The 25,397-nt window shown below is 49.2% G+C and overlaps 2 protein-coding genes across 4 annotated transcripts; one reads left to right on the forward strand and one right to left on the reverse strand.

Moving 5' to 3' along the window:
• The first annotated feature begins 3 nt into the window (after positions 1–3).
• TEKTIP1 (tektin bundle interacting protein 1) lies at positions 4–8,374 on the forward strand. Its single transcript, XM_020794293.3, has 4 exons — positions 4–4,346; positions 4,941–5,170; positions 5,693–5,818; positions 6,577–8,374. The coding sequence occupies exons 1-4, from the start codon at positions 4,132–4,134 to the stop codon at positions 6,720–6,722; spliced, it is 717 nt and encodes a 238-aa protein (XP_020649952.3). The 5' UTR covers positions 4–4,131; the 3' UTR covers positions 6,723–8,374.
• LOC110079332 (GRAM domain-containing protein 2A) lies at positions 7,712–25,024 on the reverse strand. Of its 3 annotated transcripts, none has more exons than XM_020794291.3 (13): positions 21,445–25,024; positions 15,503–15,631; positions 15,141–15,231; positions 14,525–14,594; positions 13,745–13,848; positions 13,211–13,309; positions 12,793–12,864; positions 12,566–12,625; positions 11,959–12,022; positions 10,971–11,051; positions 10,716–10,800; positions 10,230–10,337; positions 7,712–8,717 (listed from the first exon to the last, which is right to left on the reverse strand). In XM_020794291.3, the coding sequence occupies exons 1-13, from the start codon at positions 21,495–21,497 to the stop codon at positions 8,699–8,701; spliced, it is 1,035 nt and encodes a 344-aa protein (XP_020649950.3). In that variant the 5' UTR covers positions 21,498–25,024; the 3' UTR covers positions 7,712–8,698. The 3 variants fall into 3 exon arrangements, with proteins under 3 accessions (XP_020649950.3, XP_072834208.2, XP_072834209.2); XM_072978107.2 differs by lacking the exon at positions 21,445–25,024 and adding an exon at positions 18,299–18,622; XM_072978108.2 differs by lacking the exon at positions 21,445–25,024 and adding an exon at positions 18,299–18,621 and having other exon boundaries at positions 7,712–8,714.
• Positions 25,025–25,397: the final 373 nt, after the last annotated feature.

Below are 25,397 nucleotides of genomic sequence, written 5' to 3' on the forward strand. Positions count from 1 at the left end.
GGTGGGCGGTCGGGGGGGGACCTTTAGTGCGTCATTCTGTCCAGAGGGGGGGCGGCGGCTTGGAGATGCTTATTAAATATCTATGTACGAACGCTATTGGACATTATTTGGGGCTCAAGTGGGGACCGGCGGCTCATCCTCATCCTTTGGACTCTTTGGAAGACGTTGGAGTGGGAATATTGTCTTAATATTATTTTGGGTGTGTGTATGAGAGAGAGTGTCTGTGCATGCCTGTTGGACCAGTTTAAAAAAAAAAGCTAGGATTTCAAGGAAGAAGAGAACTTAATTGTAAGATATTTGCTGCATTTACATGGAGACGGAGAAAAAAAGAGAGGAGGGGGACGGATCAGGAAGAATATATGCATGGACCCCTCTTCGTACGGGAAGCGTTCCTGGCTTTGAAAGCCGAAAAAGAAAAGAGCCTGTTTTATTTTTACCCCAAACTGGGGGCGCCTTTCCAATTTCGTCGACTACAGCTCCCGTCACTGTGCTGGTGGTGTACCATGGGAGTTGTGGCTCGACACATCCAAAGGGAACAACACCGTTTGGAAAGGAAGGGGGAATCCAGTTTTTGAGCCTTTGGCTCCTGCACAGAAAGGGAACAGGAACGGATGAAGGCATTTGTTAAAAGAAGGAGATGCTTCACCATTAAAGAACGATAAATAGATATATGTGTGTATATATATCTATGTGTGGTTTTTTTGTTTGTTTGTTTGCAAATTCCACTGAAGACCATGGGATTCTGTCCTGGCCCGGCTGAGAATATTCAGTTTCTTTGTGTGTGTGTGTGTCTATATATGTGTATGTCCGTACAGTGAATATTCTTATCCAGTGAGTAGGGAACCAAGATGAAGTTCCATGGATTTTAGATCAGCCTAGGGTCTTGGCTTAGGAAAAGCGGAAAAGGAATGAAAAAGGAAAAGATACTGAGTTTGTTATGATTGTTTTGGAAATGAGAGACAGATGAGGAACCCAACATTTTTAAGTTTCGTAAATGCTGGTGAGTTTTTATTTAAAAGAGGGGAATCTTTTTTTTCTTTTTCTTTCCTTTTTGGTTCAGATGACGGAAAAAAACATGGACCAAACAGTGTTTTAAACCCAGTTGGACATCAGGTCTGGTTGGGGCGCTCCTCGCTCAGGGGTGCGGAAAACCCTCCTTTCCTGGTTGACAAAGCCCAGCAGAAAAATTGGAATATGTACAAACAGAGCACCCAAACCCGAACGCTGAGAGGGGACGAACGAGCCGGCTGGCCGTCCACCCTGGGGAGGTTTGGTTCGTTCCGGTTTGGTTTCCTCAGCGCCCAGGAAAAGAGGTTTTTGTTGGAGGAGAGAGCAAAAAGCAGATTAAAGGGCTTTTTAAAAAGAAGAGTTTCTTATATTATCAAAGAAACAGGAGTGTGTTCTGTTTGATAGGATCCAGGGCAGGGAAAACACTTTGTGTGTTTCTGTGTGCAAACTGGAGAGATAGTGGCACTTATATTTTTGAGCATTTCTTTTAAAAATTGAAGCTTTTTTGGCTTTGCTGATCACCACAGCCGGTAAAGATTGGGCTTCCCACAGTGCGGTTGTGGCTCCCCCCTTTTCCGTCCGCACCCCTTCGGCAAACCGGCTTTTTATTTTCCTTCCGTCGGGAGCAGCCTCCCCCCCCCTCGCTCCAGCCAGCCTCTGCGGGATCTCCCCATTTCAGCCGCTGGGTAGCCAGATCCCGCAGGGAGGCTCCACCGAGGCTGTGCTGGAGTTGGTCTCCTGCGTGGGATCATGTATTGGGGGGGGGGGGTTTCCTTCGTGGAGAACGTTTCGCACCTCCCTAGAAATCTGCCGAGGTGCAGAAGGGAGCGCGTCCGCATAGGGTGTGAGTGTGTGAGGGATCCATCAGAAAAGTGGATCCAAAATTCAGAGTGTGTCAGCTTTTTTCAAAGGGGGGGGGGAACAGGCGGCATTTGGCCAGCTGCGTGTTGTTGTTTTTTGGTCTTTGGCGTGAAGTGGCCAGCCAGCCTGCAGGAGAGCTCTCCGAGATCCATCACTCTGGTGCAACTGAATCCGGCCATGAACGAGATTTTTTCCCCCCAGGGACTGTCAACATCCCAAGAAAACTCCGTTTTTCTCTCTCCTAGATTGCTGAACTTCCCATAAAGAGGTGTTCCCCCCCCCCGTCTTGAGATGGGCCATAAAAGCTACACTTGCCTGTTTCTGAACAAATAAAGGGCCCACCATTAAGCTGCCTTCTTCCCTCGCTTCTGTGTGTAAATAAAACAACCCTCCCAAGGAAGTGGGGTGGGTGGGTTAGGGTGAGTTTGTCCCCTAATGTGTGTTCTTCCCAATTTGGGGGGTGGTGGTTGCGGGTTGCCTGCTATGTGTTTTGTGTGTCCCATACCGATACCCAGGATGCGTTTTTGTAAGAGGGGGGTTGAGGGTCCGTCCCCCCGACATTATCCACCAAGCCTTGTCAACTTGACGTTGTAAAATTTAATGTATTTGGCATTAAAAAGATTCGTGAATTTCAAAGCTGCCTGTGTCCGCGTGCGATTTATTCCCATCTGGGGTGGAGGAATGTTAAGGCGGCTTTTCTGTTCCCAACTTCCTGGTTTGCCAATCACATTTTTTCAGTTTCTGTCTCACCATTTCTCACAAAAGTGCCTCTGCCCCACTGTTCTCCTCCCCACAGATGGCCAGGGCGAGGGAAAGCATCTGGCGCACCATCACCCCGGGTGTTCCCTGGACCCTCGGTTCAGTTCCATCATCCCACTAAATGGGACATGATCCATGTTGACTTGGACTGAATATGAACATATGGCATTTCTCCTTGGGATGCGGAGCTTTAAATGTGGGTTTCCCTTTTGGGATGATTAAGAGGAGGAAGAGCATCATCACTCGACCGATCCCAAAACGTGATGCAAAATTACCTTTTTACAGTGGGGTCTTGACTTGAGAACTTAATCTGTATTGGAAGGCGGTTCTCAAGTCAAAAAGTTCTTAGGTCAAATCTGCATTTCCCATAGGAATGCATTGAAAACCATTTGATCCGTATCTGCTCTTTTCCGTCCATAGAAACTAATGGGAAGCTGCTATACTGCCTTCGACCACTAGAGGGGGATATTTTGTTTCTTTTTTTCTTAGGTCAAGAAAGGTTCAGGGAAGGCAGGGAAAATACAGTCCAGGCAGTCTGAAGACTGTCTCCCAATCCACTCTCTAAACGCTGGGAGGAGTGAGGAAGCAGACAGGCACCCTTTTCACTGGCCAACAGTTAACTGAAAGTTCAAATTTTGCACTTTCCCTGCCTCCCACGTGGGTTTTTTCAGTTCTTAACTCAAATCTAAGTATGTAAGTCAAGTCGATATTTTCCTATGAGAGTGGTTCTTAAGTCAAAATGTTCTTAACTCAAGCCGTTCTTAAGTCAAGACCTCACTGTAAAAGGCTTTGCAGTTTTCCGTGGTGACAAAATCTGCTTTATCAGCCCCGAGCAAAGTCTTCAGTACAAAGACGAAAGATAAAACTGTTTTTAGCCCCTCTCCACGGATAAAAGTTCTCATTGGCCATGCCGGTGGATTAGAACTCACAGCCCCGGCTTTGTTAAACAAGAAAGAGAGAGGGCCTTCTGTAGCAAAGGGAGGAGAGTAAACCGGGGGGGGGGGGGGGAGAGATGCTGAACAAGCTGGCATCTGGGTAGAGGGAGAGGAAAAAACCCCAGTGAGCGAGGGAAATAAAGAGTCTGGGCTCCCCAAGCCCGGGCAAACCGTCTAAAGAAGGAAGAGGATGCGTTGCGAATAAAGCCAGATTCCTGTTGGGTTTTTTTTAAGATTGGACATCACTTGCCCCTGCCGAATGGATGAGTTGCTGAGCGTCTTCTGGGTCTCACTCTCGGTCGCCCCCTCACCTAGGCCACCAAGAGGTGCTGGGGCACTAGACCGCTCAGCCGCCGTGGCGTGACCCTTAATGAGCACCCCCTGGAGAGAATTTGGGGCATCGCGTGAAATCCTTGCCCAGCCCGCCTCCAGCTGGCAAAATTCCCATTTGTGGCTCTCCTCGGGGTCTTCTCTCCTTAACGAAAGCCTGCTGGAGACCCGTATGGTCCCGGTGGCTGGCCCTGAGTTACCCAGGGGATGGTTGCCATGAGCCGGCTTATACCAAACAATGAGCAAGCAGTGCTTCCTTCCTGCTTCTCACCTGTCAACCTCTCTCTTGTCTCTCCTCTCTTTTCCAACCCAGCCGGGGGCTGATGTTCCGGGGGGACCTTTCCGCCGGCCCGGCATGGATCCCCGCAGCCTAGCCTCCCGGGATCTGGCGCTCAGCCGCCCGTACGTCCCCCAGAGCACTTTAGAGACCGACTTCCCCACGCCGCTCTACAGGTGAGCCCGTCCCGTCGCCGAATCCTCCCATGGCCGTGCGGATTTATTCCCCAGGGCTGGATGGCGTCTTTCCCGTGGGCTTTGCCAGGAGAGAAATCATCCCAAAGCCGTGGCTGAGACGGGGTATAAATAAAATAAATGAGTAAATAAATAAATACTGTAAATAAAATTAGACGGATATCCATGTTTTGAACTACAACTCCCAGGCGCTTTCCACCATCTGGATGGTGGGATTTGTAGTTCCCGAAAAGAAGTTAGAACCCCCCTTTTTTCCCCAAGCCGTTTTGATGAATTGATGAATTTGGTGGGTTTTTTTCTCCCCAACATCTATGTCTATTGTTTTTTATTATTATTATTGATTGCTTTGTCATCTTTCTGTTCTGCATTTCCTGCAAGGAATTCAAGGCAACGGGATGCGATTTGATCTTCACAACAACCCAGGGAGGTTGGACAAGCCGAGAAAGAGGGAGATTAAGGGTTTTATGGCTCAGCAGGGGCTCCAAGGCACCATCCCAGTGCTTTAACCACTGCACCATATTGCCTCTCGCACCAATGAGGGTCCGCTTTCTGGTTATCACTGTTCCTTCTCCGCAGTGACGAGTACCTGTCGCTGAGAGGCCCGAGGAATCCCCCCGTCATCAAGGAAGCCGTGAGCTGGAAATGCTCCCCGATGGGGTGGGACGGGATGCCCCAGACCTGGTACACGGGGCTCACGAACACCCACAACCGCAACGCCTGGTACACCTTGACCGACAGCATCGGCCGAGAGGCCTACCACCGCTGGCAAAAGTCTCACGCTGAACGGGAGAAGAGACTACTGCCTGGTGAGGATTTGGACATGGCGCCACTCCTCTGCACGTGTTCTCACTCGTAGTTCCGTGCTGTCCCATCCCTTCCGACTTATGGCGACCCTACGCACGAGTCGCCTTCCAAATATCCCCTCCTGAACAACGCTGCTCCGATCGTGCCAGGAAAAAGCTGTGGTTTCCTTTCGTGGATCCGTCCGTCTCACATTGGGCGGTGTCCTCCTCTTCTCCTACTGCCTTCCCCACTTCTTTCTTGTTTCTGCAAGCTTATAAATGCAGGACCTGACTGTTCGCAGCCCTGCTCAGATCCTGAAAATTTCAAGCCCACTGCTTTCTTTCCTGAGTCAACCCGGCTTTGAAAAGGAGAGGAGCCAAGATTTTTTTAAATCTGTCCTTTTCAAAAGGGGTTCTAAGCTCTGGCAGAAAGTGGAGAAAGAAACGATTTAAAAGGCAGTGTTTGGCCTGAGATGGTGCTGGCCTTTTCAGCTGCAGCTCCACCCGCCTGGCTCCTGTCTTACCATCCCACTCCTCTTCCTGCAGCTTATGCCCAGCGCCTGCGAGAGAGCAGCTGGTATGATCCTATCGTCCCCGCACAGTACTCGGATCCTAACACACGATGGGGCTCCTTTTTATGGAAAGACCAGTTTATACCTGGGAAAGAATACGGTAAGGCCAGAGTTTAAAAAAAACAACAGAAGGTTCTAGCCCTCATTAAGCACGAGCGTTTTATCCATGCTTATGTCTTTCTCCCCTAAAGGTTATTTTATATTGCATTGCACTGCATTGTATTTTACAAGACCATGGGGTGTCAGTTCCAAGACACACACACACCGTGAATGTCGGAAAGCGTGGATATAGAAACCCTGTATATAGCTTGGTGTCCAGTTCCCGCTATTGGCCAGGTCTGGTGTTAATCTAACTTGGCAATGTGACTTTCTAGGATTTTTTACAGTAGGGTCCCTGTCACCACTCGGGAGGTTGGTTCCAAGTTCCCGCAGATGCTGAAAACTGTGGATAATAGTGAGTGCTTCATATAGAGAGTGTGGTAAAAGAAAAAAATACAGAAAAATATTTTCACCATGGGCTACCACAGCTGGCCACTAGAGGAAGCCAGAGTATGTATTCTTCAACAGCAAAAATAAATAGTATGGTCTCTTCCTCCCTCTAGTGGCCAGTTCTGGTCAATACATCCTGAAAATATCTTTCTCATTTTAAATATATATATATATTTGTAATATATTTTAGCCCGTGGATAATTGAAACTGCTGGTACCAATCCCACAGAAACAGGGGTCCTAGTGTATTTAATATTTTCAGGCAGCGGATAAGTGAAACAGTGGTTACTGATCCCGTGGATACCGCAGTACTATGTTTTTCCCCCTCCACTGTCTTCCTGATCTGTTTTTCCCTCTCTGCTTCTCCAAGTGGTCAACCGCAACCGCGGCGCTGAGGACCTGAAGGGGAAACCCGGCTACGTCCCCCGCTTGTCCCTCCACACGCCCGCCTACACGGCCAAGGACTACCGGACCTGGCGCATGTTTGATCACCAGCCTTCGACCCATAACTTGTAAAAAAAGGAAAAGAAAAGACCGCTTTTTGCCGGGCAGGGAAGAGAATCCGAGAAGGTGGTGACTGGCAGGGAGGCTGAGCTTCGTCCGGGATGCCTCGGGGCTCTCCCTGATTCTGCCCGACACCAGCGTAGGACGCTGGCAGAGCAGCAGATTTGGCTTAAGCGTGCCGTGGCGTGTGTGAGAGAGAGCACGCCGCCGTCTTCTCCTCCTCCTCCTTCCAATGAAATTGAGAGGTGGACCCTTCCCGGTGTCCCGAGTGTGAGTTTTATCCATGCGGCGCCTCGCTGGTGGGATAATTTCAGTCCTTCCTCTTTCCTGCTGCCGGGTTGAGACAGAGGAAGGAGGAAGAGGCCCCGTCGGGGCTCACTGGGGGTTTGAGAAGTAAAATCGGGAGGCGAAGGACGAGGGCCGATCCAGCCCTCGTAAGCTTGAGAAGGATCCCCTTTGGGGGAGCAGGCGAGGCCCGGCCCTCTTCCCCCTTTTTTCCAGAAGAGAATCCCTCTTTCAAGATTCAGAGAGGGGGAAACTTCCCCTCAGTGCCTCTGGGCGTTTCCTCCCATCGGGAGCGGGTCTTTTGTGAGCCTAAGGGGTCTTAATGATTCCCCCTGGGCATCTTGTGTTTTTAATCCCCTTCTACCCCCCCAACACACCTCCCTGGTTCTCTCCAGATTACCCCCAAAAAGCTTTGCTTTCGGGACATTTCGGGGGGAAAAGACCGCCGGAGATCGCTGCCCTGTTGCTTCCTGAAGATTTTCACCCCGAAGGGTTAAAGGAGAGATCAGTAAAGAGAAAGATAAACAGGGATTCTGGGTTACCGAAACTGAGGCGCCCTGGCACCGTGCCCACCATGTGCCACTGCCACCAGCAGACAACTGGTTATTATCATACCTTGGCTTTTTATCACCCGCCCTCCTTATCTCGGGCATTCCCGTCGTTCTTCCCAGCAGATTTAATTTAAAAGAGAGAGAGAGAGTGAACCGTCAATAGCCTTGGGTTTTAATTCTGCCCAGCCTTTATTTTATTACTATTATTTAAATGGCACCTCTGCAGAAATGCGGTGGGTGGGAAAAAGCCGTGCTTTCCCCACCGTCCACACTCACACTCGCACGCGCACGGTTGGTAGCAGAAAAACGTACAGCAAGAACGAGAACACCATACAAAATAGAAGGTTTTGAAAACGCCAGACACGGCAAAGATATCTTGAGAAAGTATACAGTAGGAGTTGGGTTCCTGCCCTGCGGATGCTGGAAACCGCAGATAAGAGTGAACCCAATACACAGCGCCGTCTCTGGCTCCCTCTAGTGGCTAGCTCTGGTAAATACGCTGTGGGGATGCATATGAATATGTAATATTTTCAGGCTATGGTTAACTGAATCCGTGGAAGCTGATCCCGCGGATAACAGGATCTTACTATCTTCGTTTTTCTTCTGGAATACTTAAAATACGGCTCAAAGGTGCCAGCACCTCACCCTGGTTGCCCCCCCCCCCAGCTTAGGGTTCCACCCGGTGATAGACTGCCTCTGGATATGGAGGCTTCGCCTCTCAAGGTTGGGGCTTTCTGTGATAAAGAGATATGCACAGCATATTTGATTTTTAATTTTTGTAAAAAAAAATTCAGATAGGCCCACAACATTCAAGATGCTCCCCCCACCCCCCAAAAAATGCCCCCTGCTAGAATAACAAGTAGCTTTAAGGATCTCCAGATCGCTTGTCCTTCCCGCCACATTATTTATTCTGGGTGTTGACTCTGGAGCTTCTATGAAGTGGATTCATGGAAGGGGACCCATGGGGTCATCTAGACTGACCCCCCCGACAAATATATACATTTGGGATCCTGAACATATATAGGGTCCCCAAGCCCTCTCTGTTTTCACTCCCTGGCCAGCAAGAAGGGAGATGGTCTCGGAGGTGGCGGTGGGGGTGTGTGTGTCCCTCGGAGAGGTCAGATCCGCCTCCTGTCCCCTTCTCTTCTTTCCTCACGTCTCCTTGAACCTGCTGGGGAAAAACAATATTTAGAAACCAGTCCATCCAAAAGACGAGGGCTTGAAAGCCCAAGTTGGGGGAAAACGTGGACGATGGGCATTGTTGTCAGGGAACCTTCTGCACCTTGTCTGCACCTTCTGCAAGGTACCGAAGCGGGAGTCCATGAGCTGCCTCGGGATGGATTCTGGGTTTTGTAGTCCAAGGGATCCCACTTTTTGGCGGTTCTCAGTCTTCCTCCGAAATTCCCCAAGGGACTGGGAACCCGCAACGTGTTCTGTTCCCATTTTTTCCCACTACAACCCCCATCATCCTTTCCCATCTTGGCAACACCGGTGGGGCCCCCGATGGAGTTTACAGACCAGCACACCGTCCCCCCTGTTCTTGCCAATGGGTTTTGTGGTCGAACTCTCACACCCCATCGTCCCTCCACAGCGACCCTAATAGGGCCACATGGAGCTCGTAGTCAAAGAACAGCCGGAGAGGCACGCTTTCCCGGAGCCTTCTGGGTGTTGGAAACCTGTGTGTGTTGCCCGGCTTGCTCAATTTAGGATCTGCTGGACCCTTGCCAACCGAAACCCCAGAGAACGGCACGCGGCAGACTTCGCACCCAAGTCACGCCATCCCGATTGGGCAAGGCTCGCCATCTCTGGCACGCTTACCACCAAACATCAACCACGTGCCTAAAGAATATAGATGTGGCCAGGGCTAAATTACTGTATACAATCCAATGTATGCCCCAATTTATTTATTTATTTATTTATTTGATTATTCATCCCTCATTCCTCTAACTCACCTACCTTTCTGCCCCACCAATTGTGGGGGGAGGAACCCCAAAATTGTGTCAGCTTCCAGATTCAGGGAAACCTCAAACTCTTTCTGTCCGGAACGTTTTTTTAAAAATAAACTTTTTTATTTTTTAGAGTGTCGATGTTTCCAAAATGATCCAAAATGCAATCTTTTTTCCTCCCTCGGGCCCTGAACCAGCAAGCCGAGACGTGCTGGAAATGAACCAGAGGCGCGGGTGCAAAACCCCTGACCTAAAAAAAGCAGGGACGCTTTCTGATGATTTTGGGATGCAGTGCCAGGTCGATCTGGCACGTGCAGAAGATCAAATCATCCTCCTGGAGCAGCAGCCTTAAGCCATGAGATTAAAAAAAAAAACAATTTTGGATGATGGCCTGCATAATTTATTATGGGAGGGTGAACTTAATTTTAAGGGGGAGAAAAATAATAATTTTAAAGGGGGGCAGTCAAGTTTCTAGACCTTACTGTTCTTGAGAAAAGAGAATAAGTAATAAAAAAGTGGGAAAGACAGATATGAAGTGGTGGGTGCTTTTTGTGATGGCATTTTGGAAATTCCAAAATTTTGGAACTTGGAAATTTTGGGATCCGTACCCTTGTGTACGGTTTATTCGTGTCATCAGTCCCCGGGTTTTTTCCCCAGCCCATCCCACGGCACCGGAGTTCAAGAAAAAGAGAAACCGAAAAGATTTTTTTTAAAAGGGAAATGAAGTTAAAACCCACCGAGGCTGGAGGTGTAAATCCGGCCAGGCCCCCATCGACGTCAGCTGCTCTTCCAACTGGACGATGCGCAGACCGATGTAACCCGAGGAAAGGATCAGGACCACCACTCTGCACCGGGGACAAAAAACAAAACAAAACACAGTCATCATCACCATCATCACTACCACAATGGGACAGAGCTCGGGGAAAACCCTTTTAAAAAACAACAAATCCCAGCATCCCCAACTGGTCCAAAAAGGCTCAGGGGTGAGGAGACCCATCACTCTCAGCAGTTCACTTTTTCAAGTTCTGTGGCACTTGACTTTTTAATAAACCCCATTGGTTAGCCGGTGGAACTCACAGCCACAAGATGTGTCAATGATGATGGCTAGTTAAGGTCGCGGGGGGGGGACAGGAGGTCCCAGGCTGGCCTGTCAGAGGCCCCAATGGGTCCCCAGAGGGGGGGCCCTATGGGCCTCAGATGGCGGGTATATATGTACCACTCACAAGAAGAGGTAGATCAGGATGATGATGCTGATGGGCTCCATGTGGTCCGTCCAGGTCTCGGGGGGCTTGGGTACTGCCGGCGCCCCTGGGGAGGTACGAAGATGAGGAGTCGTGATGAGATCGGCGCGTCCCCCGGCTCACGAGTCACCCTGCTGCTGGGCCACGGCTGCTTTCCCCCGCTGCCGTCCCCCCATGACACGCCGCCCAAGGCAACCCAAGTCGCTCAGGTGTACAGCGGGCGGGGGGTCAACTCACCTGTCCCTCTTGCTGTCGGATGCTGCTGCAGGTGAAGATCTGTCAGCACTTTGGCCCCCGTATCTGCCTCATCTCCCAGCTCTGGAAAATGAGACGCCCCGATTTTCAGGAAAACGGGGAACGGATCCCTCCTTCATTGGAAAACCCACACTTTCTACCCCATAGTGCAGCTAAATCCGACCCACAGCTGGGTCTATTCGCCAGCAGCCGTAAGAGTTTAAAAAGACGACAACCCTGCATCAGATTGATACAACTGCACTGTAGAATTAGTTTATTTCCATTTATTCGTTCATTCATTCATTCATTCATTCATTATTTACTTTATTTGCATCCCACCTGCCTTCCAGGAAAGTAAGGCACAGATCCATTTTAAAAATATGGGTATAAAATCATAACCACACGTGAAGACCAAAATGTTAAAAACTGACGTCGGTTTAAAAAAATTTAAAAGCAGTTTAAAGTACCTGACTTTAAAGGGTGCATGTGTGCATTTTCATTCTTCTAAACTGGTTATTTTAAATTTTACCTATCAGTTCGATGGATCAATCGGGTGTTTTAAATTGTTCTGAAAAAAAGAGGAGACGATGGCTCCCCTTCTAATATAATATAATTCCGGCAAGGTCTGGGGGTTAAAAAAGCGCACTGGGAAAAAGGTTGCATGCCAGTGGGCGGGGGGATGGGGACAGTGAGGATGCTCATGAGGCAGAGAGTTCCAGAGGCAAAACCAACAAATTCACAGCAGAGTGCAACACAGCCATGTAAATCTCAAAAAGTTTTGAAACAGGCAAGTTTTGCTTCATTTTCACTGTATTTTCTGCTGTTTTTAACAACATGTTTCCATGCTGTTTTAAAAATGGAAATATTGCTACTGTATATCTGTACAGTATTTATTCATTTTATTGTAAGCAGACTAGAAACGTTTGCAGTGGCACTCTTCAAAAGTACCCCAGTCCACCCATGAAGCCATGAAATAAAACCCGATCCTCACCAGACTCCTCTGGGAAGATCTCGTGCTCTGACAATTGGGAATTCACACCCGGATCCTGAGAGACCTGGAAAAAAAAGGGGAGAGGGCAGAGAAATAAGGATGAAGCTGATTTTGAGCAGGCAGAATAATTTACAAAAGGGTTGCTTTTAATTGTTTGAAATAGGGTGAACTTAGAACCTATGGTTTCCTTTGCCTTGAAACAGAAATTCTGCGATTTAATGTGGAATGATAGAAATTCCGTGCTTTAAGCCAGAATTTCAGAAACTTAATGCTTTAATGCAGAACTTCAGAAACTCTGTGTTTTAATGCAGAATTTCCAAAATGCCATGCTTAAATGCAGAATTTCCAAAATTGATTTACATGCGGGCAGTACAAGTGTTCCTCCCTCCTTTCTTAATGACAAAAAATGTGTAGAAACAAGATGGATCAACCCCTCGCTCTCCCCTCCTCTGCTGTAAATCCGGTCCAGGTTTTAGTGGAATTCCAAATGGCTGCAGCACTTTTGATAATACTCCTGCTTGAGCACAGGCTAAAACCTGGAATGGATGTCCAGCCCCCTCGAAATTGGAGTCACGACCCCGACCACCGGAAATGCGCCATTTCTCACCTTTGAGAGATTTTCCGAGGTGGTGTCAGGCAGCGTCAGGCGGCTGTTTCGGGTGCCGTCCTAAGACACGGAAAAAGGGGAGCGGGACAGAGTAAAGAGCTGCTGTCAAAGATGGGGGGGGGGGGAAGAGACGTCCAACCACCCCTCCTGGCCTACGATCCGGGGTCAAACCGAGAGAGCCAAAGGTCCGACCCCAACCCAGAGGGGCGCCTTGATCTTCGGCTCACCTGGAGGTGGGTGCAGACCGCACGCAGCAGCTGGTAGACGCTCTCCCGCGACCGCAAGGACGCAAAGACGAACTGCGGAGGGGGGGAGGGAAATGGGAAAAGGATGCTGAGGGGGGGATTAACATCCAAGCTTGCCCCCCCCACCCTAACCCTCCCATTGAGGATCCTGGTTTTGGATTGAACAGTCTGGATGCCAATTTCAACCACTGGACTACTACGACAAGTGGTACCTGGGGCTGCCCTTGAAGACTGTCTGAAAGCTTTTTGAAAGCTCTAAATGGAGTCGCCAGGCGGGATAAAACCCAGTTTAAGTAATTTATGGGTCCAAGTAAAGGTGGCTTCCCACCTTCTCCTACCCAGAAGTGGGTGGACGTGAAACCACTGATCCCCCCCCACCTTTCCTCCCCCCCTCTCCTACCTTCTCCCCTTCGGAGGTACGGATGCAGACGGCGTTGGGCACCAGTAAGGCCGTGTTGGCTTTCTTCAAGATGCTGATGGTGGTGACGGGAATAGTGACCTGCGGGAGGAAAAACGGGCGTCAGGAGAAAACTGGGGTTTTATTTTTCAGCTTCCAAGTTGTGGCCATGATCTGCACACCCTGAAGGGAGGTGGCTTAAGCTGCTGGGGCCGGTGGCGCCGAAGGATGTCGGTCTGGGTTGCAGTCCGAACTTTTCCCCTAAGGGCGCCTCTAGAGGTGCTGCCAGCCAGCTCAAGCCTTTCCCGTCCCCTTCGGAAAACATTTTAAAAAGACCCGGTGTGTTTTTTATCCCAGCCTGGGCCGTCCGCCATCCCCTCCACCCCGGGTTTTCATCAGAACTTCAAAGAAGCTGCTCCGAGGGGCCGAACCCATTGGGGGTTCAGTGCAGGGGTTCAAAACAGCGCCTCGGAGCGCTCTTGCAAATGTGGATGCCCCCACCCCTCTTCCTGCGGCCACGATCCGCTGAAGGGCTACCTTAACTTCTCGGCGTATCATGCTGCAGTAGAAACAGACGTGATGATGGGAGATGTACAGCCGGCCGTGGTAAGTTATCTCCTGTTGCCAAGCACACGAGAATGCTGGAGAAGGAGACAGGGAGGGTTCGGAGTAGAGAAATGAAATTATTCCAATTTAATTCATTATCTGAATCCGGGACGCGGAACTGTCAAAACTTCCTGCGTTCTAGACCTTTTGAGCGGTGGCAGGGAGTTTTGACTGCACAGCCCTGATAGATCCGCTCCGGGTTTTACAGGCACTCCCTGAGGCCCTCAATGGTACCCCCAAATAGATTCATCCCATCAGGCAATGCCTTTAAAAGTTCAGACTCAAGTCCGGAGCGGAGCTGTTGTCCCACCCTTTGAGAACATGATATGTTGGGGGGGGGGACATCCCAGAGAAGAACGATAAAATCTGTATCCCCCTAAAGAAAAAGATGTGGTCTTGCCCATCCAAATGGCCCAATCCTTTAAAAAACCTGATTTGCCTAAGACTGAGCCTTTGGCGCATAAACCAGGTGCTCCATTAAGCTGTGATTTTTTGCTCCAAAAAGCTGAATGGAACAACTAGTCCTCATGGATCTGATCCACCGACAAAGAGGGGCTGGGAACGGTGATAAGGCTAGGAGAAGTTGAAGGTAGCAGGAGGAGAGGATGACCAAACGTGAGATGGAGCGACCCCATCAAGGATGCCCCCCCGTGGGGCTGCTAAAAGACATGGGGCCATTTTGGAGGTTCCCCCTTTTATCAGGTGACTTACTCTCCAGCAGCTCCTCTTCCAGGGGGAGGTCTTTAAAGACTCGGTGAAAGTTGATGGCGTGTTTCATCAGCTGTGGAAAAAGAAGTGACAGGTGAGCTGTTTGGAGACCCTAAAATTTTTCCATCTTTAAAAAAAATTATCATTGGCGGCATGCTGTAGGACTCCCGTATACTTGGATCAGTATCTGCTGATTTACTTATCCACGGTCTGAAAATATTTTTAAAAGTTATATTCCCCCAAATATTGATTTTGAATGATGACGTGGCCAGAACCCATCACTAGAGGGGGGCAGAGACTTTCCTATGTATTGCATTTGCTAGCGTTCCCTATTATCTGCATTTTTCAGTATCCGCAGGGGTTGCTTGTCATCCAATCCCCCGTGCATACAGGGATCCTACTGCATTTTTATCAAAAGGGCCCTCCTCATTTCTCTGGATACCAATCGCTGCCACGGAACTCATTTTTGCAAACAAAACCAAAACCCTCCAGCAAAATGTCAGAAGGTTTTCTTCAAAACGACCCGAAGTTGGGAATAAAACCAAGACAGAGATTTAAAGGTAGGGGAAGGAGCGAGAAGCAAAGCAGATTCTGAAGTTCTGCATCTGCCCAAGCTTACATTGGAAAGTCTGGATTCCGAGTTCTGACGATAAGCCGGAACGGCTTCTTTCTCCCGCTCTTTGTAAAAAGACGGATCGACAGTTTTGGACCTAAAATGGAAATATAAATCTGAGTATTCACATTGCGAAAATTCAGGGAATTCATTCCTCCACTATTTTTAAATTCATTCCAGACTGGACCTAAAAACATTCTTTCCAGCCTGAAGGGGGTGGACTACAACCTCCATCACTCCCAGCCAGCCCACGGGCTGGGAAGGATGGGCGATGTAGTCCACCAGACAGAACCAGGGGAGCCGAATTTGGGGAGGCTGGCCCCATGTTCGAGGAGAAAAGGGGATTGGGCCCGTAAAGGAAAGCTCACCTGGACAAAGGTGGATTGGGCCCGTGGCGGGATCTCTCAGCCCCTGCTTCATCCAAGCTCTGGCATTTTTTCTGCTCCAGCATTCTCCTCTTGTTTTTTTTCTGCTTTCCGGGATTGTCGGAGGGAGAACTGCAGGGAAAGAGCAATAAGCCGTCAACTCTAGGCAGGGGTGTAAACAAAACTAAGAGAAAAAACACTGAAAATTTAAAATCCACCTTTTCCCCCCCCCAGGCACCGAACATTCTGGGACGAATTCACAGGGTGGCTTTGTTGGAAACGTCAAGAACAGTGAAGGTTCCGAATATGATAAAGAGCAGAGAAAACGGAATACCGAATTTGTCCACAAATTGATTTTTGAAGGACGAATTTATTGAATTTGCTTAAATGTCTGATGACAGAGTCAAACCGAAGAACGCCTGGGAAAGGAGAAATACCCACAGGCCGACCCCACATTGCTGGAAAAGCAATCTTAAACACACAACTCCTGTAGTGGGTAGGGAATCGATGGCCTTGCGGTACTTTCTGATTCTAGGATTATAAACTGTGAAATCTGAGAGGGTGAGCTGCCTTCACAGGGTTGTTGGGGAGATAAAGCAGTGAGGAGGACGGTCTATACAGGTTGAACATGGACGGCGAAGCATTCGAAATGGCTACAGGTTCCGTATCATCAATCCGAACCAACAATCTAAAGAGGAACCTGGAGCCAAGAAATCAGAAGAAGGCTGAAACTCAGAAGGGCAGCCGCGGAGGAGCTAGAAAAGTTCATCAAGGGCCAGAATGTGTCTCCGGAGACCAAGATCAACCACACTTGTGTATTCCTGATCACCATGTCTGAGTGATAAAGCTGGACCATCAATAAAACTGACAGGGGGGCAAAATGATCTGTTTGAAATGTGGTGTTGGAGGAGAGTTTTGTAAAGACTCAGGACTGCCAGAAAGAGGAATTAAGTAGTTCCTAAAGCAAATCAAGCCTGAATTCTCTCTCTGGAGGTTGAAACTGATGCTGTCCTACTTTGGGGAACATCCTGAGAAGGCAGGATTCCCTAGAAGAGACAGTAAGCCTGGAGAAGGTGGAAAGAAGCAGGAGAGGAGGAAGGCCGAGCATGAGATGGGCGGACTCCCTCAAGGAACCACGACTGTTGAGCTTCCAAGAGCTGAGCAAGGTCAGCTGAGGACATGAATTTTAGAGATCCCTCCTGCATAGGGCCGCCAGAGGTCACTTGAATCCTCTAAAAAGTGGGATAATCATGTAACGAGTAAATCAATATTCGGGAATGGAGAACCCTCGGCTCTCTCGCATCAGGAGCTGCAAAACCTGGAGGCGTTTTAAGGAGGTGCTTTGCAAAAACACCGGAAGGGTTTTTGAAATTTTATTTCACGACTAGCTTCGTGCAATCTGTGGGAGAGGTTTCGAATGCGCTCCAGGAAACCGGATGGAAAGGAGCCAGTCGGATAGCTTTCGCATTCCTAGCATTCCCACGTAAGCTGGGAAGAAGAAGAAAGTAACATTGCCAAATGCAGCTGGCACCATGGCAGTGCCCGCTGCCAAATATTATTCCCCAGGTTTTGTTTTTTTCCAAGACACGCCTGGGAATTGTGCAGTTTGTGGGACCAAAAAGGCGAGCCGCATAGGGGTATTGCATTGAACGAATAAAGTCCAAGGCATTGGAAAACCCATAAAACGCAAGAAGCTGGAAAGGTCCATCAAGGTAGGAAAAGTTAAAGGCAGAAGGGAGAGAGGAGGACCCGGATGTGAGATGGATAGATTCCATGAAAGAAACCACGACCTATTCTCGGCAAAATTTTCAGCAGGGCTGTTAAGGATAGGACCTTCCAGAGGACAGGAATTTATTAGGGCCACTGTATGGGGGGAAGATGCTTGATGGCACACCATGGCATCCAAAAATACTTTGGTCACGTCACGAAAAGACCGAGGCAGGGAGACGTTTCCAGTTGATCCTTCGAGGGGGAAATTAAAAAAAAGAAGAGAAAGGCCATTTTTGAAAGAAAGCTTTAAATTAAGACAGATACTGCGGTTGTAAGGAAGATCCCCTATAGGGAAAGAATCAGGGGAGAAGCGTACATTTTGGGATACACACCTTTATCTTGACACCATTCCTGAAAGCTGGAATGTTGGCTCCTGTTCAGGCCCCTGTGCTCTCCCCCCTGGGCTAAATCTACCATTTCACCAGAAATTTGCGGGAAACTGGGTTTAGCCAGGGGCGGATTCGAACCCTCTCTTCTAGGGTGATGGCTCTCCTTTCTCAGCTCCTCGGGAGGAAACCACAACCTGCTTGAGCGATGAAATTGGTGGGAATCAGGAAGATTTAAAACAGCCCACAAAATTGCCTGCTGGCCCATTCATTCCTCGCCCGCTGGCCGACCTCGCAAGACCGGCGTGCCAATAAAATAGGCAGGAAGAAAACTTTGCTGATAAAAATTTATATATATTATATATATATATATACCACCTCATGCCACCTCAGACGACCTTATTCCTAAATGGACTTACACTCTTTTCTGGTCGGTTGAAAAAAACGGAGGGGGTCTGGCGACCCACCAGCCCGGACGCCTGGGTCCTTTTCTGGAGCCTACCAACGGGGCCCCCTGGGTTCTTAATTCATCCCTGGATGGATGGCTCCCATTTTGCTCGGACTGAAAAGCGGAGGGGATGCGGCGAACCGGCCCGGACGCTTGGGTCCTCTCTGGCGCCTGACAACCCGGACGCCTGGGTTCTTTTCCTGGAGAGGAAGCGGGGGGGGGGTGCGTGGCTGGGAGGGAGGAGAAGGTGGCTACCTGACTGTGGTCCGGGCGAGCCCGCTGGCTCCCGCGGAGGCGACTCCCAGCTGCGCCATCCCGGCGGGTTTGGGCACCGCCGGGCAACCGGGGCCAAGGCGGAGAAAGCGCGCAGGATCGGATCCGCCTGCCTGCGCGCCTCGCCGGCGTCGGTGGGTGTGTTTGCGGGGGAGCCTCCCCTTTCGTGCTCCTCCTCCTCCTTTCGGGGAAACTGAGGCAGCCCTGGGGCCGGGGAAAGGCGGCGGGAGCCGGGATGGCCATCCGATTCGGAGTGTGATCCCGCCCGCGAAGCGAAGTGACTCCGGATGAAGCGGAGCCAGAGGCAGGCGGCGGCGGCGGCGGCGGCGGCGGCGAAAGGGCGCCCTCTGGCGGCGGCCAGACTCAGCCTGCGGCGCTCTTCTCCGCGGGACGATGGGCTTTGTAGTGCGGGGCCGCGAAAGCGACCCTCGGGGAGGGATAGGTGCGCCCAAACGGGTGGAAGGAACTTTCACATTTCTAGGAAACCTCATGGGCCCTGGGGAATCATGGGCGGGAGGACAAGGCCCATCATCCCCAGTGAAGGTGGTGGGTGTTGTAGTGCGAACCCCCCCCCACACACACGCACAGGTAGGGGAAAGGTCGGATCAAATTCCCACTTTGTCCTGGGCCATCAGAAGGATGCAAACCCCCCTCCCCGATGGGTCTCAGGCGGCCTTGAAGACAAGGGATGGCGCTGTGTTTTGAAAAAAGGCCACTTTGGCCCAGGGCTTTGGCAACGTGCCTTGACCCCGGGCCCAACGTCCAAGGAAAAAGAGATATACTGTATAATCAGGCTGATGATGAGGATGATATGTCATCAGGTCAATTCTGACTGCTGGCGGCCCTTTCCTCCGAGAAAGAGTTTGAAATAGGTGATTGCACTCTGTTGTTTTAAATGTCTTTTCATATTGATTTTATGTGCCATTTTTAATCTAACACTTTTTTAAAAAAAAAAGTATTTCTCCATCTCTTATTTTTTGCCTTTGAATCTTGCCTTTTTAATGACGGGAGCAGCCGTCAGGCCCTCTCTGGGAGAAAGGTGGGAGGGAGAGATTTTAAACTGGAAAAACCAATATATCAAGGAATCAATAAAGTCAAGTCCAAGAGGTGCCTACGAACCGGAGTAAACCTCTGAAAGCTTCTGAAAACTGGAGTAACTTTGGTTCAAATGGTTGACACAAAAGCATCACAGCTCTGAGAAGTTACTTCGGAGAACTCACGTCCAACCACTTAGAAAAGAAAAATCAGAAAAGGCCGGGCGGTCCTTCCATGATGCAAGAACACGATGCTGTTAATTAAGTAATTATCATGTGCTCTCAAGTCAGCTCTGACTGATGGCAGACTTTTCCAAGGTTTTGTAGGTACAGAGTCTTCAGAAGGGGTTTTCCCCTTCCCTTCTTCTGGGATGGTGCAAGCTGGGCCCCCAAGGCTAACCAGGCTGGCTCTTCTCCCCCAAGAGGCACCGTGCAGGATTTGAACTCCTAGCCTCCAGCTCCACAGCCGGAGACCTCAGCCCTGGAACTACCCAGCCGACCCCTTAATAAGAATCTTAGAATGGCAGATCTGGAAGGGACCCCTAAGGATCATCCAGTCCAGCCGCTGTCAAGGAGGCCCCGTGAGGGATTCGAACCCCCAACCAGACACCTCAACCCCTGAGCTACATATCCAGCCACACACATACATGTAGACATGTTATAAAACTGTCCCAGCATAGACTTCTCTTGGCCAAGGAAGTTCATCAGGGTTCTATCATGGTTACCAACTGTGTAATACTAACATAGTTAGCACTTACATTAAGTTACTTAACTACTCAGTACTTAGTTAGTAGTTAGTTACTTTGTGCCTCCAGCTGTCCCGTCCATCAGTATCATCTTCAGCTTGTGGTGCTGTCGTGAAATGGGTGGATAACTCTTAGTCTGAATCCAGGGCCGCTTTATCGTTGCCTTTTCAAATATTGGAGAGACACCAAATATATTTCAGAACTGCCAGAAAGACGGACACGGGGGGGGGGGGATGGGGGGTTTCTAGTTCAAATCAAGCCTGAACGATCCCTGGAGGCAGAAATATGGAACCTGAGGCTGTTCCTACTTTGGGCCCATCGTGAGAAAGCAGGATTTCCCCGGAAAAGACGAAAATACTAGAGAAGATGGAAGGCAGCAGGAAAAGAGGAAGGCCGAATGTGAGATGGACCGGCTCCCTCAAGGAAGCCACGACTTTTGAGTCTGCAAGAGCAGAGCAGGGCGGCCGAGGACAAGACAGGCTGGCAGTTCATAGGCTCACCAGAAGCCGGATCTGACTTGATGGCACGTTAACAACAAGCTATAAAACCCAATGGTTTTATAACTCAGGGTGACCTTGACACAGGAGCAGGTTTTTTAAAAAAAGGAAGAACCGCAATGGCCGCACACACACAAAGGCCACCTCAAAAAAAGAAAAAGAAAAAAAAGAGCAAGCCTGTTTAAATCCAGATGCTTGAGGACTGGAAACTTAAATTTGGTTTCTTGGGGGCGATGGAGGAGAAGAGATCAGAAACCCTAGCTCCCATCAGGAGCCTCGGCAGCAGAAAGGAGAAAGAAATTGCAATTCGTGGCGACCCCGACAGAATTTGCGCAGGACACAAAATAGGGGAAGCTCAAGGTTCCTGTTACCACCTCCTAATGTGTTTCTGTGCCTGGGCAAGGATTCGAACCTGAGCCTTCTGCACCCTCCTTCGCCACCACCCTGGCCTCCAAAGCGGAGAACCCAGAGGCCGTGATAAAGGACCTCCTCTGAGTTTGCTGTCCTTTTCTTGGGGAGCTGCTCACGGCTTGAGGTCTCAGGCTGGGAGTTCGAATCCTCACCAGGTCTCCCAAGAAAAGGGCCAGCCTGGGTAGCCTTGGCCCAGCGATAGAGTCCCAGAAGAAGGGAAGGGGGGAACCATGTCTGGAGACTGTCTACCTAGAAAACCCTGGAAAAGACACCCTAAATCAAAATTGACTTGATTGCTATTTTGGAGCATAAATCGTGGCTTGAGCCTGGTCTGCAGAAAACCAGATTTTTTTTTTAAGGCCCCCTGGCGTAAGAGAGAGCCCAAAACCACCTCAATTTCAGGTCCAAAATGGAAGAGCATCAAGACAGGGGGCACTTACAGGTCAGGAGATCTGGCCGAGGTGGCATCTCCGGGGGATTTCTCTTGGTCCATCTCTTCCAACGACCAGCCGGTCTCTCTCCTTCTCCGCCTCTCTTCCTTCTGGCTCGGCTCTTCCTGCTCACGCCAGGTTGGTCCACGCCCCTGGGGTTGGGAAAAGTCCAAAGCTCAACCCGGCCAGGATTTCACCTGCCGCAGGTGAGACCAGGAAGTCCCAGGAGGACCGTTTTCGAGGGATCTCGGCCGGCTTGGCCAACAGAAGCCTTCTCGTCGCCCGTGGGCCAAGTTGCTGCAGAATCTGGATCCTCTTCGCCTGTCTTGTTTCTACGGAGACCACCGGCGGCTCGGCTCGCCTTTCCAAATTGGTTCCGAAAAGAAAGAGAGAAAAACCCACACGCTTTTTTGTAGCGCCGGCTGTGCCGTGCGCAGCGTGGCACCCGGCCTCACACGCTTACACAAACACACGAGGGGAGAATACCTCGTGAGCTTCAAATCCTGGGTTTTCCACCATCTCCCTCAACAGAATAGACCACCAAACACAGTTTAATGGGTTCCTCTTCACTGCTCCGGTATTTTGGCCGAACGGGCGGCTTTTGTTTCATTCCAGGGATTCGCACTCAGAACATTAGTGATCTGTGGCCCCGAAGGGCGTATGTGCGAGCTGAGCGATTAACTCTCCATCTCGCAAGAATAGGGCGCTCTCGGTGGGCTGTCTATGGGCCTCTCGTAGGGCCTGCTCAGAGTTTTGAAACAAGGGGGGGCACGATCCCACTTAAACGCAACCATCACCATCACCCACGGTCCGTTGGTGGAAGATGGGCTTAGGGATCCAAGAAAGAAACGCCTGCAAAGGGTCTAAAGTAATTAAAAAGAGTGTGTTTTGTTTGTGTTTAAACAGCAGCAAAACAAGATCAAGAGGGAATCGCCTCTTGCCACAGGGTTGCCAACTAAAAAGGCACAACAGGAAAGGAAATTGGGAAGAGGAGGGTAGAGGAAAAACAGAGGCACCAAGCCGTTGTGGGATAACCTCCAACCGTCAGCTAGGCTGGATCAAGACAGGTTTGTTCTTTAAACCAGGCCTAAACAGGAGGTTTATTTGGCTACCTCCAGATGGAAACCCTGCGGAATTAGCCCTGTGCAGCTCTTGCAAACTCAAAAGTCGTGATTTGCTTGCGGGAGTCAGTCCATCTCACATGGGGGGGTCTTCCTCTTTCCCTACTGCTTTCCATCTTTCAGCATTGCGATCTTTCCCAGGAAATCCTTCCTTTTCAGGATATGCCCAAAGGAGAGACTGGTTTTTGCCGCCAGAGAAAGGCTTGATTTGATTCAGGACCACTTGTAGAAACACTTTATTCTTTTTAAAAAAAAAAAAAATAATGCAATTAATTAAACATCAATACCGAGGATTCTGGTCTCACAATTCTTGGCACTTTTAAGCGGGGTTTATATTTTTCCTCCCTGCCTCAAATCATCGCAGGTGAAACTGTATCCAGCCAACACAGATCCGTTTAGAGCAGAACTCCATAGAAACCTACCACATTTTTATTTTTAAAAACTGGATTAAACCTCCTACAGAAGAAGAGCCCGCCCATTCGCTGGTTGTGCCAGCGAAGCAGCCTTTCCGCAGAAGATGACACAAAATCCAGAGAAAGCTGGGTCTGAAATGACCTTAAAATGATATTAAACTGCTGGTTAGTTCAGTGGCATGGGTCTGTGGTGGCAGAGCCAGAGGTGGGGAGTTCGAATCCCCCACAAGGCCGCCTTAACAGGGCTGGACTGGATGATCTTTAGGGGTCCTTCCCAGCTTTGCAATGCTAGGATTATTATAAGAGGACTCTTCAATCAAAGTCCGATTGCAAAGGAGATCAGGGGACCTGTACAATGCCTATCATCCACAGCAAGTAGGCACTGCCCCCCCAAAAACAGGCCACTCAGCTCCCATCGTCCCCTTTAGACACCAAGGGCTGTGATCTTCTTTTCAGACCAACCTTTCTGAGCTGGCTAGGCTGGAGGTGCAGATTTGCACCCATGGCTTTTGAAGGCAGCTGCCCCAATGCATCCGTTTCATCTTCTCAGATAGACTGCCCCGGCACAAGGAAGATCTCCGGTGTGCACACCGTGAACGTTCCCTTGTATGCCTTGCAGCAAATCAGCCCAGGCCAAATCAACACTGTAAAAAACACATTTTTTAAAAATGGGTTTCAATGCTTATTATAGAAATATGTTATCCCCCCCCCCATTGATTTGGTGTTGGTGGAGACAGGAATCTTGATGCACGCACATTAAAAAAAAGCTTTTATTGACATAACACACCCTGCTACATGATTCTCAGTTGTGGCTCTTAGTTATGTACAGAGTTCAATGCGTAGCAGGAAAGTAGGATCAGTCATGTGACTCCACGAGCTAATTTACTATGTCATAAATTTCTGCAATCATCTGTACAGCTCAGCATCCTTGACCTTGCCCTTGACTCTCTCTTCTGAAAATCATGGTTTATTTTTAGCCACATTTTGTTGGAAGCTGAGCCCCCGGGAGGGTCTCCCGGATGGAAGCCTTGAACCCAAACAAACAGGGAAAGCTTCAATAGAGAAGCTCCAGGACAGAAGCGGATTTTCTCAAGATGTCTAAAAGACTCAGTAAAGATTTCCTAAAGAGTTTTTTTGAAAAGGTGAAAATGGGTGCAAATTACAGTAAATGACATAATAATAAAAATAAGAAACAGGAGCGTTGGGAACAATGCCACTGTATTTTATATGATCAGCTAAACACCATCAGAGCTGCAAAAGAAAAAACAGGCAATATTAGGAACAGCATACATAGGACGCTGATATATAATTGATACTTCGGTTTTTGGTTAGAATGGATTACAGTACAACCTCTATATATGTGGGGGGTTCCAGGACTCACCCTGCAGATATTGAAAACCGTGGATGATAGCAAACGCTGTTTTAATAGTTTGCCCTCTGGCTCCATCAAGTGGTCACTTCTGCTAACTTCTTTAGAAATCTATATTTCTAGGCTTTTTTTTTTTTTTTTTAAATTTCATAGGGCAGGTAAGTGAATCCGTGGATACGGATCCCACGATTGCAGGAGGCCCTACAGTTATCTGTTATTTAATACCTGCCAAAGACCCACGTCTTGTATCTTTGAATGAAAATAATAATCAGGGTAGCCTTGATTTGAGTTTTCTTGATACGCTGGAGCGTTCGCTCTGATCCTAAACACTCTTCTGAAGGTGTAAGAAGACCTGGGTGTGTGTGAAAAATAGGTTTGCACACACTTGTGAACAAATATCTTCTTTGTGCTAAACCTCACAATCCAGTTTTGTTGATCTTGGCGAAGCGGCCGCACTTCAAATAGTTTCTGGCTTCCCGTCAACCAGCAGGTGGTAAATTCTCGACCTGGATCACGCCCAGATCAACCTTCCTCGAAATGTCCCAGAAAAGGGAGGGGGGAAATGACAGTTATACATAAAACGGTCTACCTGAGTAGGAGGAAGTGAGAGATGAGCCGAGCATCACGCGACCCGTTTACGTCAGCCAGAAAGAGAGGCTGGCAACCAGCTGGATAAGGAATGGGGAAATTACGTTCAATAAATATATTCTATATTTCAGAAAGGAATCAACTCTTATTAGTCCGGCCATCTTGCTCTGTTGCATGTTTGCAGACTCGCCTGAATCCCGATCGCCATAATTTCTGATGGGTGAGAAACTGATTTTCTAAGAAGGGGGCCGTATTGGTTCACCAGAAGAACCATCACCGCCGGTTCACGTAACCCACAAAGCCCAGAATTTGGGGCCTTGAAACCCTATGGAGAAGGAGCAGTGTGCCAGGGTGCACAACCAATTCGCTCCCCCTCTCACACACATACGACGTGGGAGGATTTGTTTATTGTAGATGCGAGGCGAGGAACACTGGCGAATGCATTCATGTGTCACGACGAGCCAGGGAATT

Source organism: Pogona vitticeps, chromosome 7 (assembly GCF_051106095.1).
Source record: "Pogona vitticeps strain Pit_001003342236 chromosome 7, PviZW2.1, whole genome shotgun sequence".
In the NCBI taxonomy this organism is placed as follows: domain Eukaryota; kingdom Metazoa; phylum Chordata; class Lepidosauria; order Squamata; family Agamidae; genus Pogona; species Pogona vitticeps.

Excerpts from the sequence above, each read along its gene's own strand:
- TEKTIP1 (XM_020794293.3), top strand. The coding sequence starts at position 4,132 with ATGAGCAAGCAGTGCTTCCTTCCTGCTTCTCACCTGTCAACCTCTCTC. Across the intron at positions 4,347-4,940 it reads TTCCCCACGCCGCTCTACAG|TGACGAGTACCTGTCGCTGA; the intron begins GTGAGCCCGTCC and ends CCTTCTCCGCAG. Across the intron at positions 5,171-5,692 it reads GGAGAAGAGACTACTGCCTG|CTTATGCCCAGCGCCTGCGA; the intron begins GTGAGGATTTGG and ends CTCTTCCTGCAG.
- LOC110079332 (XM_072978107.2), bottom strand. The coding sequence starts at position 18,357 with ATGGCGCAGCTGGGAGTCGCCTCCGCGGGAGCCAGCGGGCTCGCCCGG. Across the intron at positions 15,632-18,298 it reads CTCGCCCGGACCACAGTCAG|TTCTCCCTCCGACAATCCCG; the intron begins GTAGCCACCTTC and ends CTTTCCCTGCAG. Across the intron at positions 13,310-13,744 it reads TGATACGCCGAGAAGTTAAG|GTCACTATTCCCGTCACCAC; the intron begins GTAGCCCTTCAG and ends TTCCTCCCGCAG.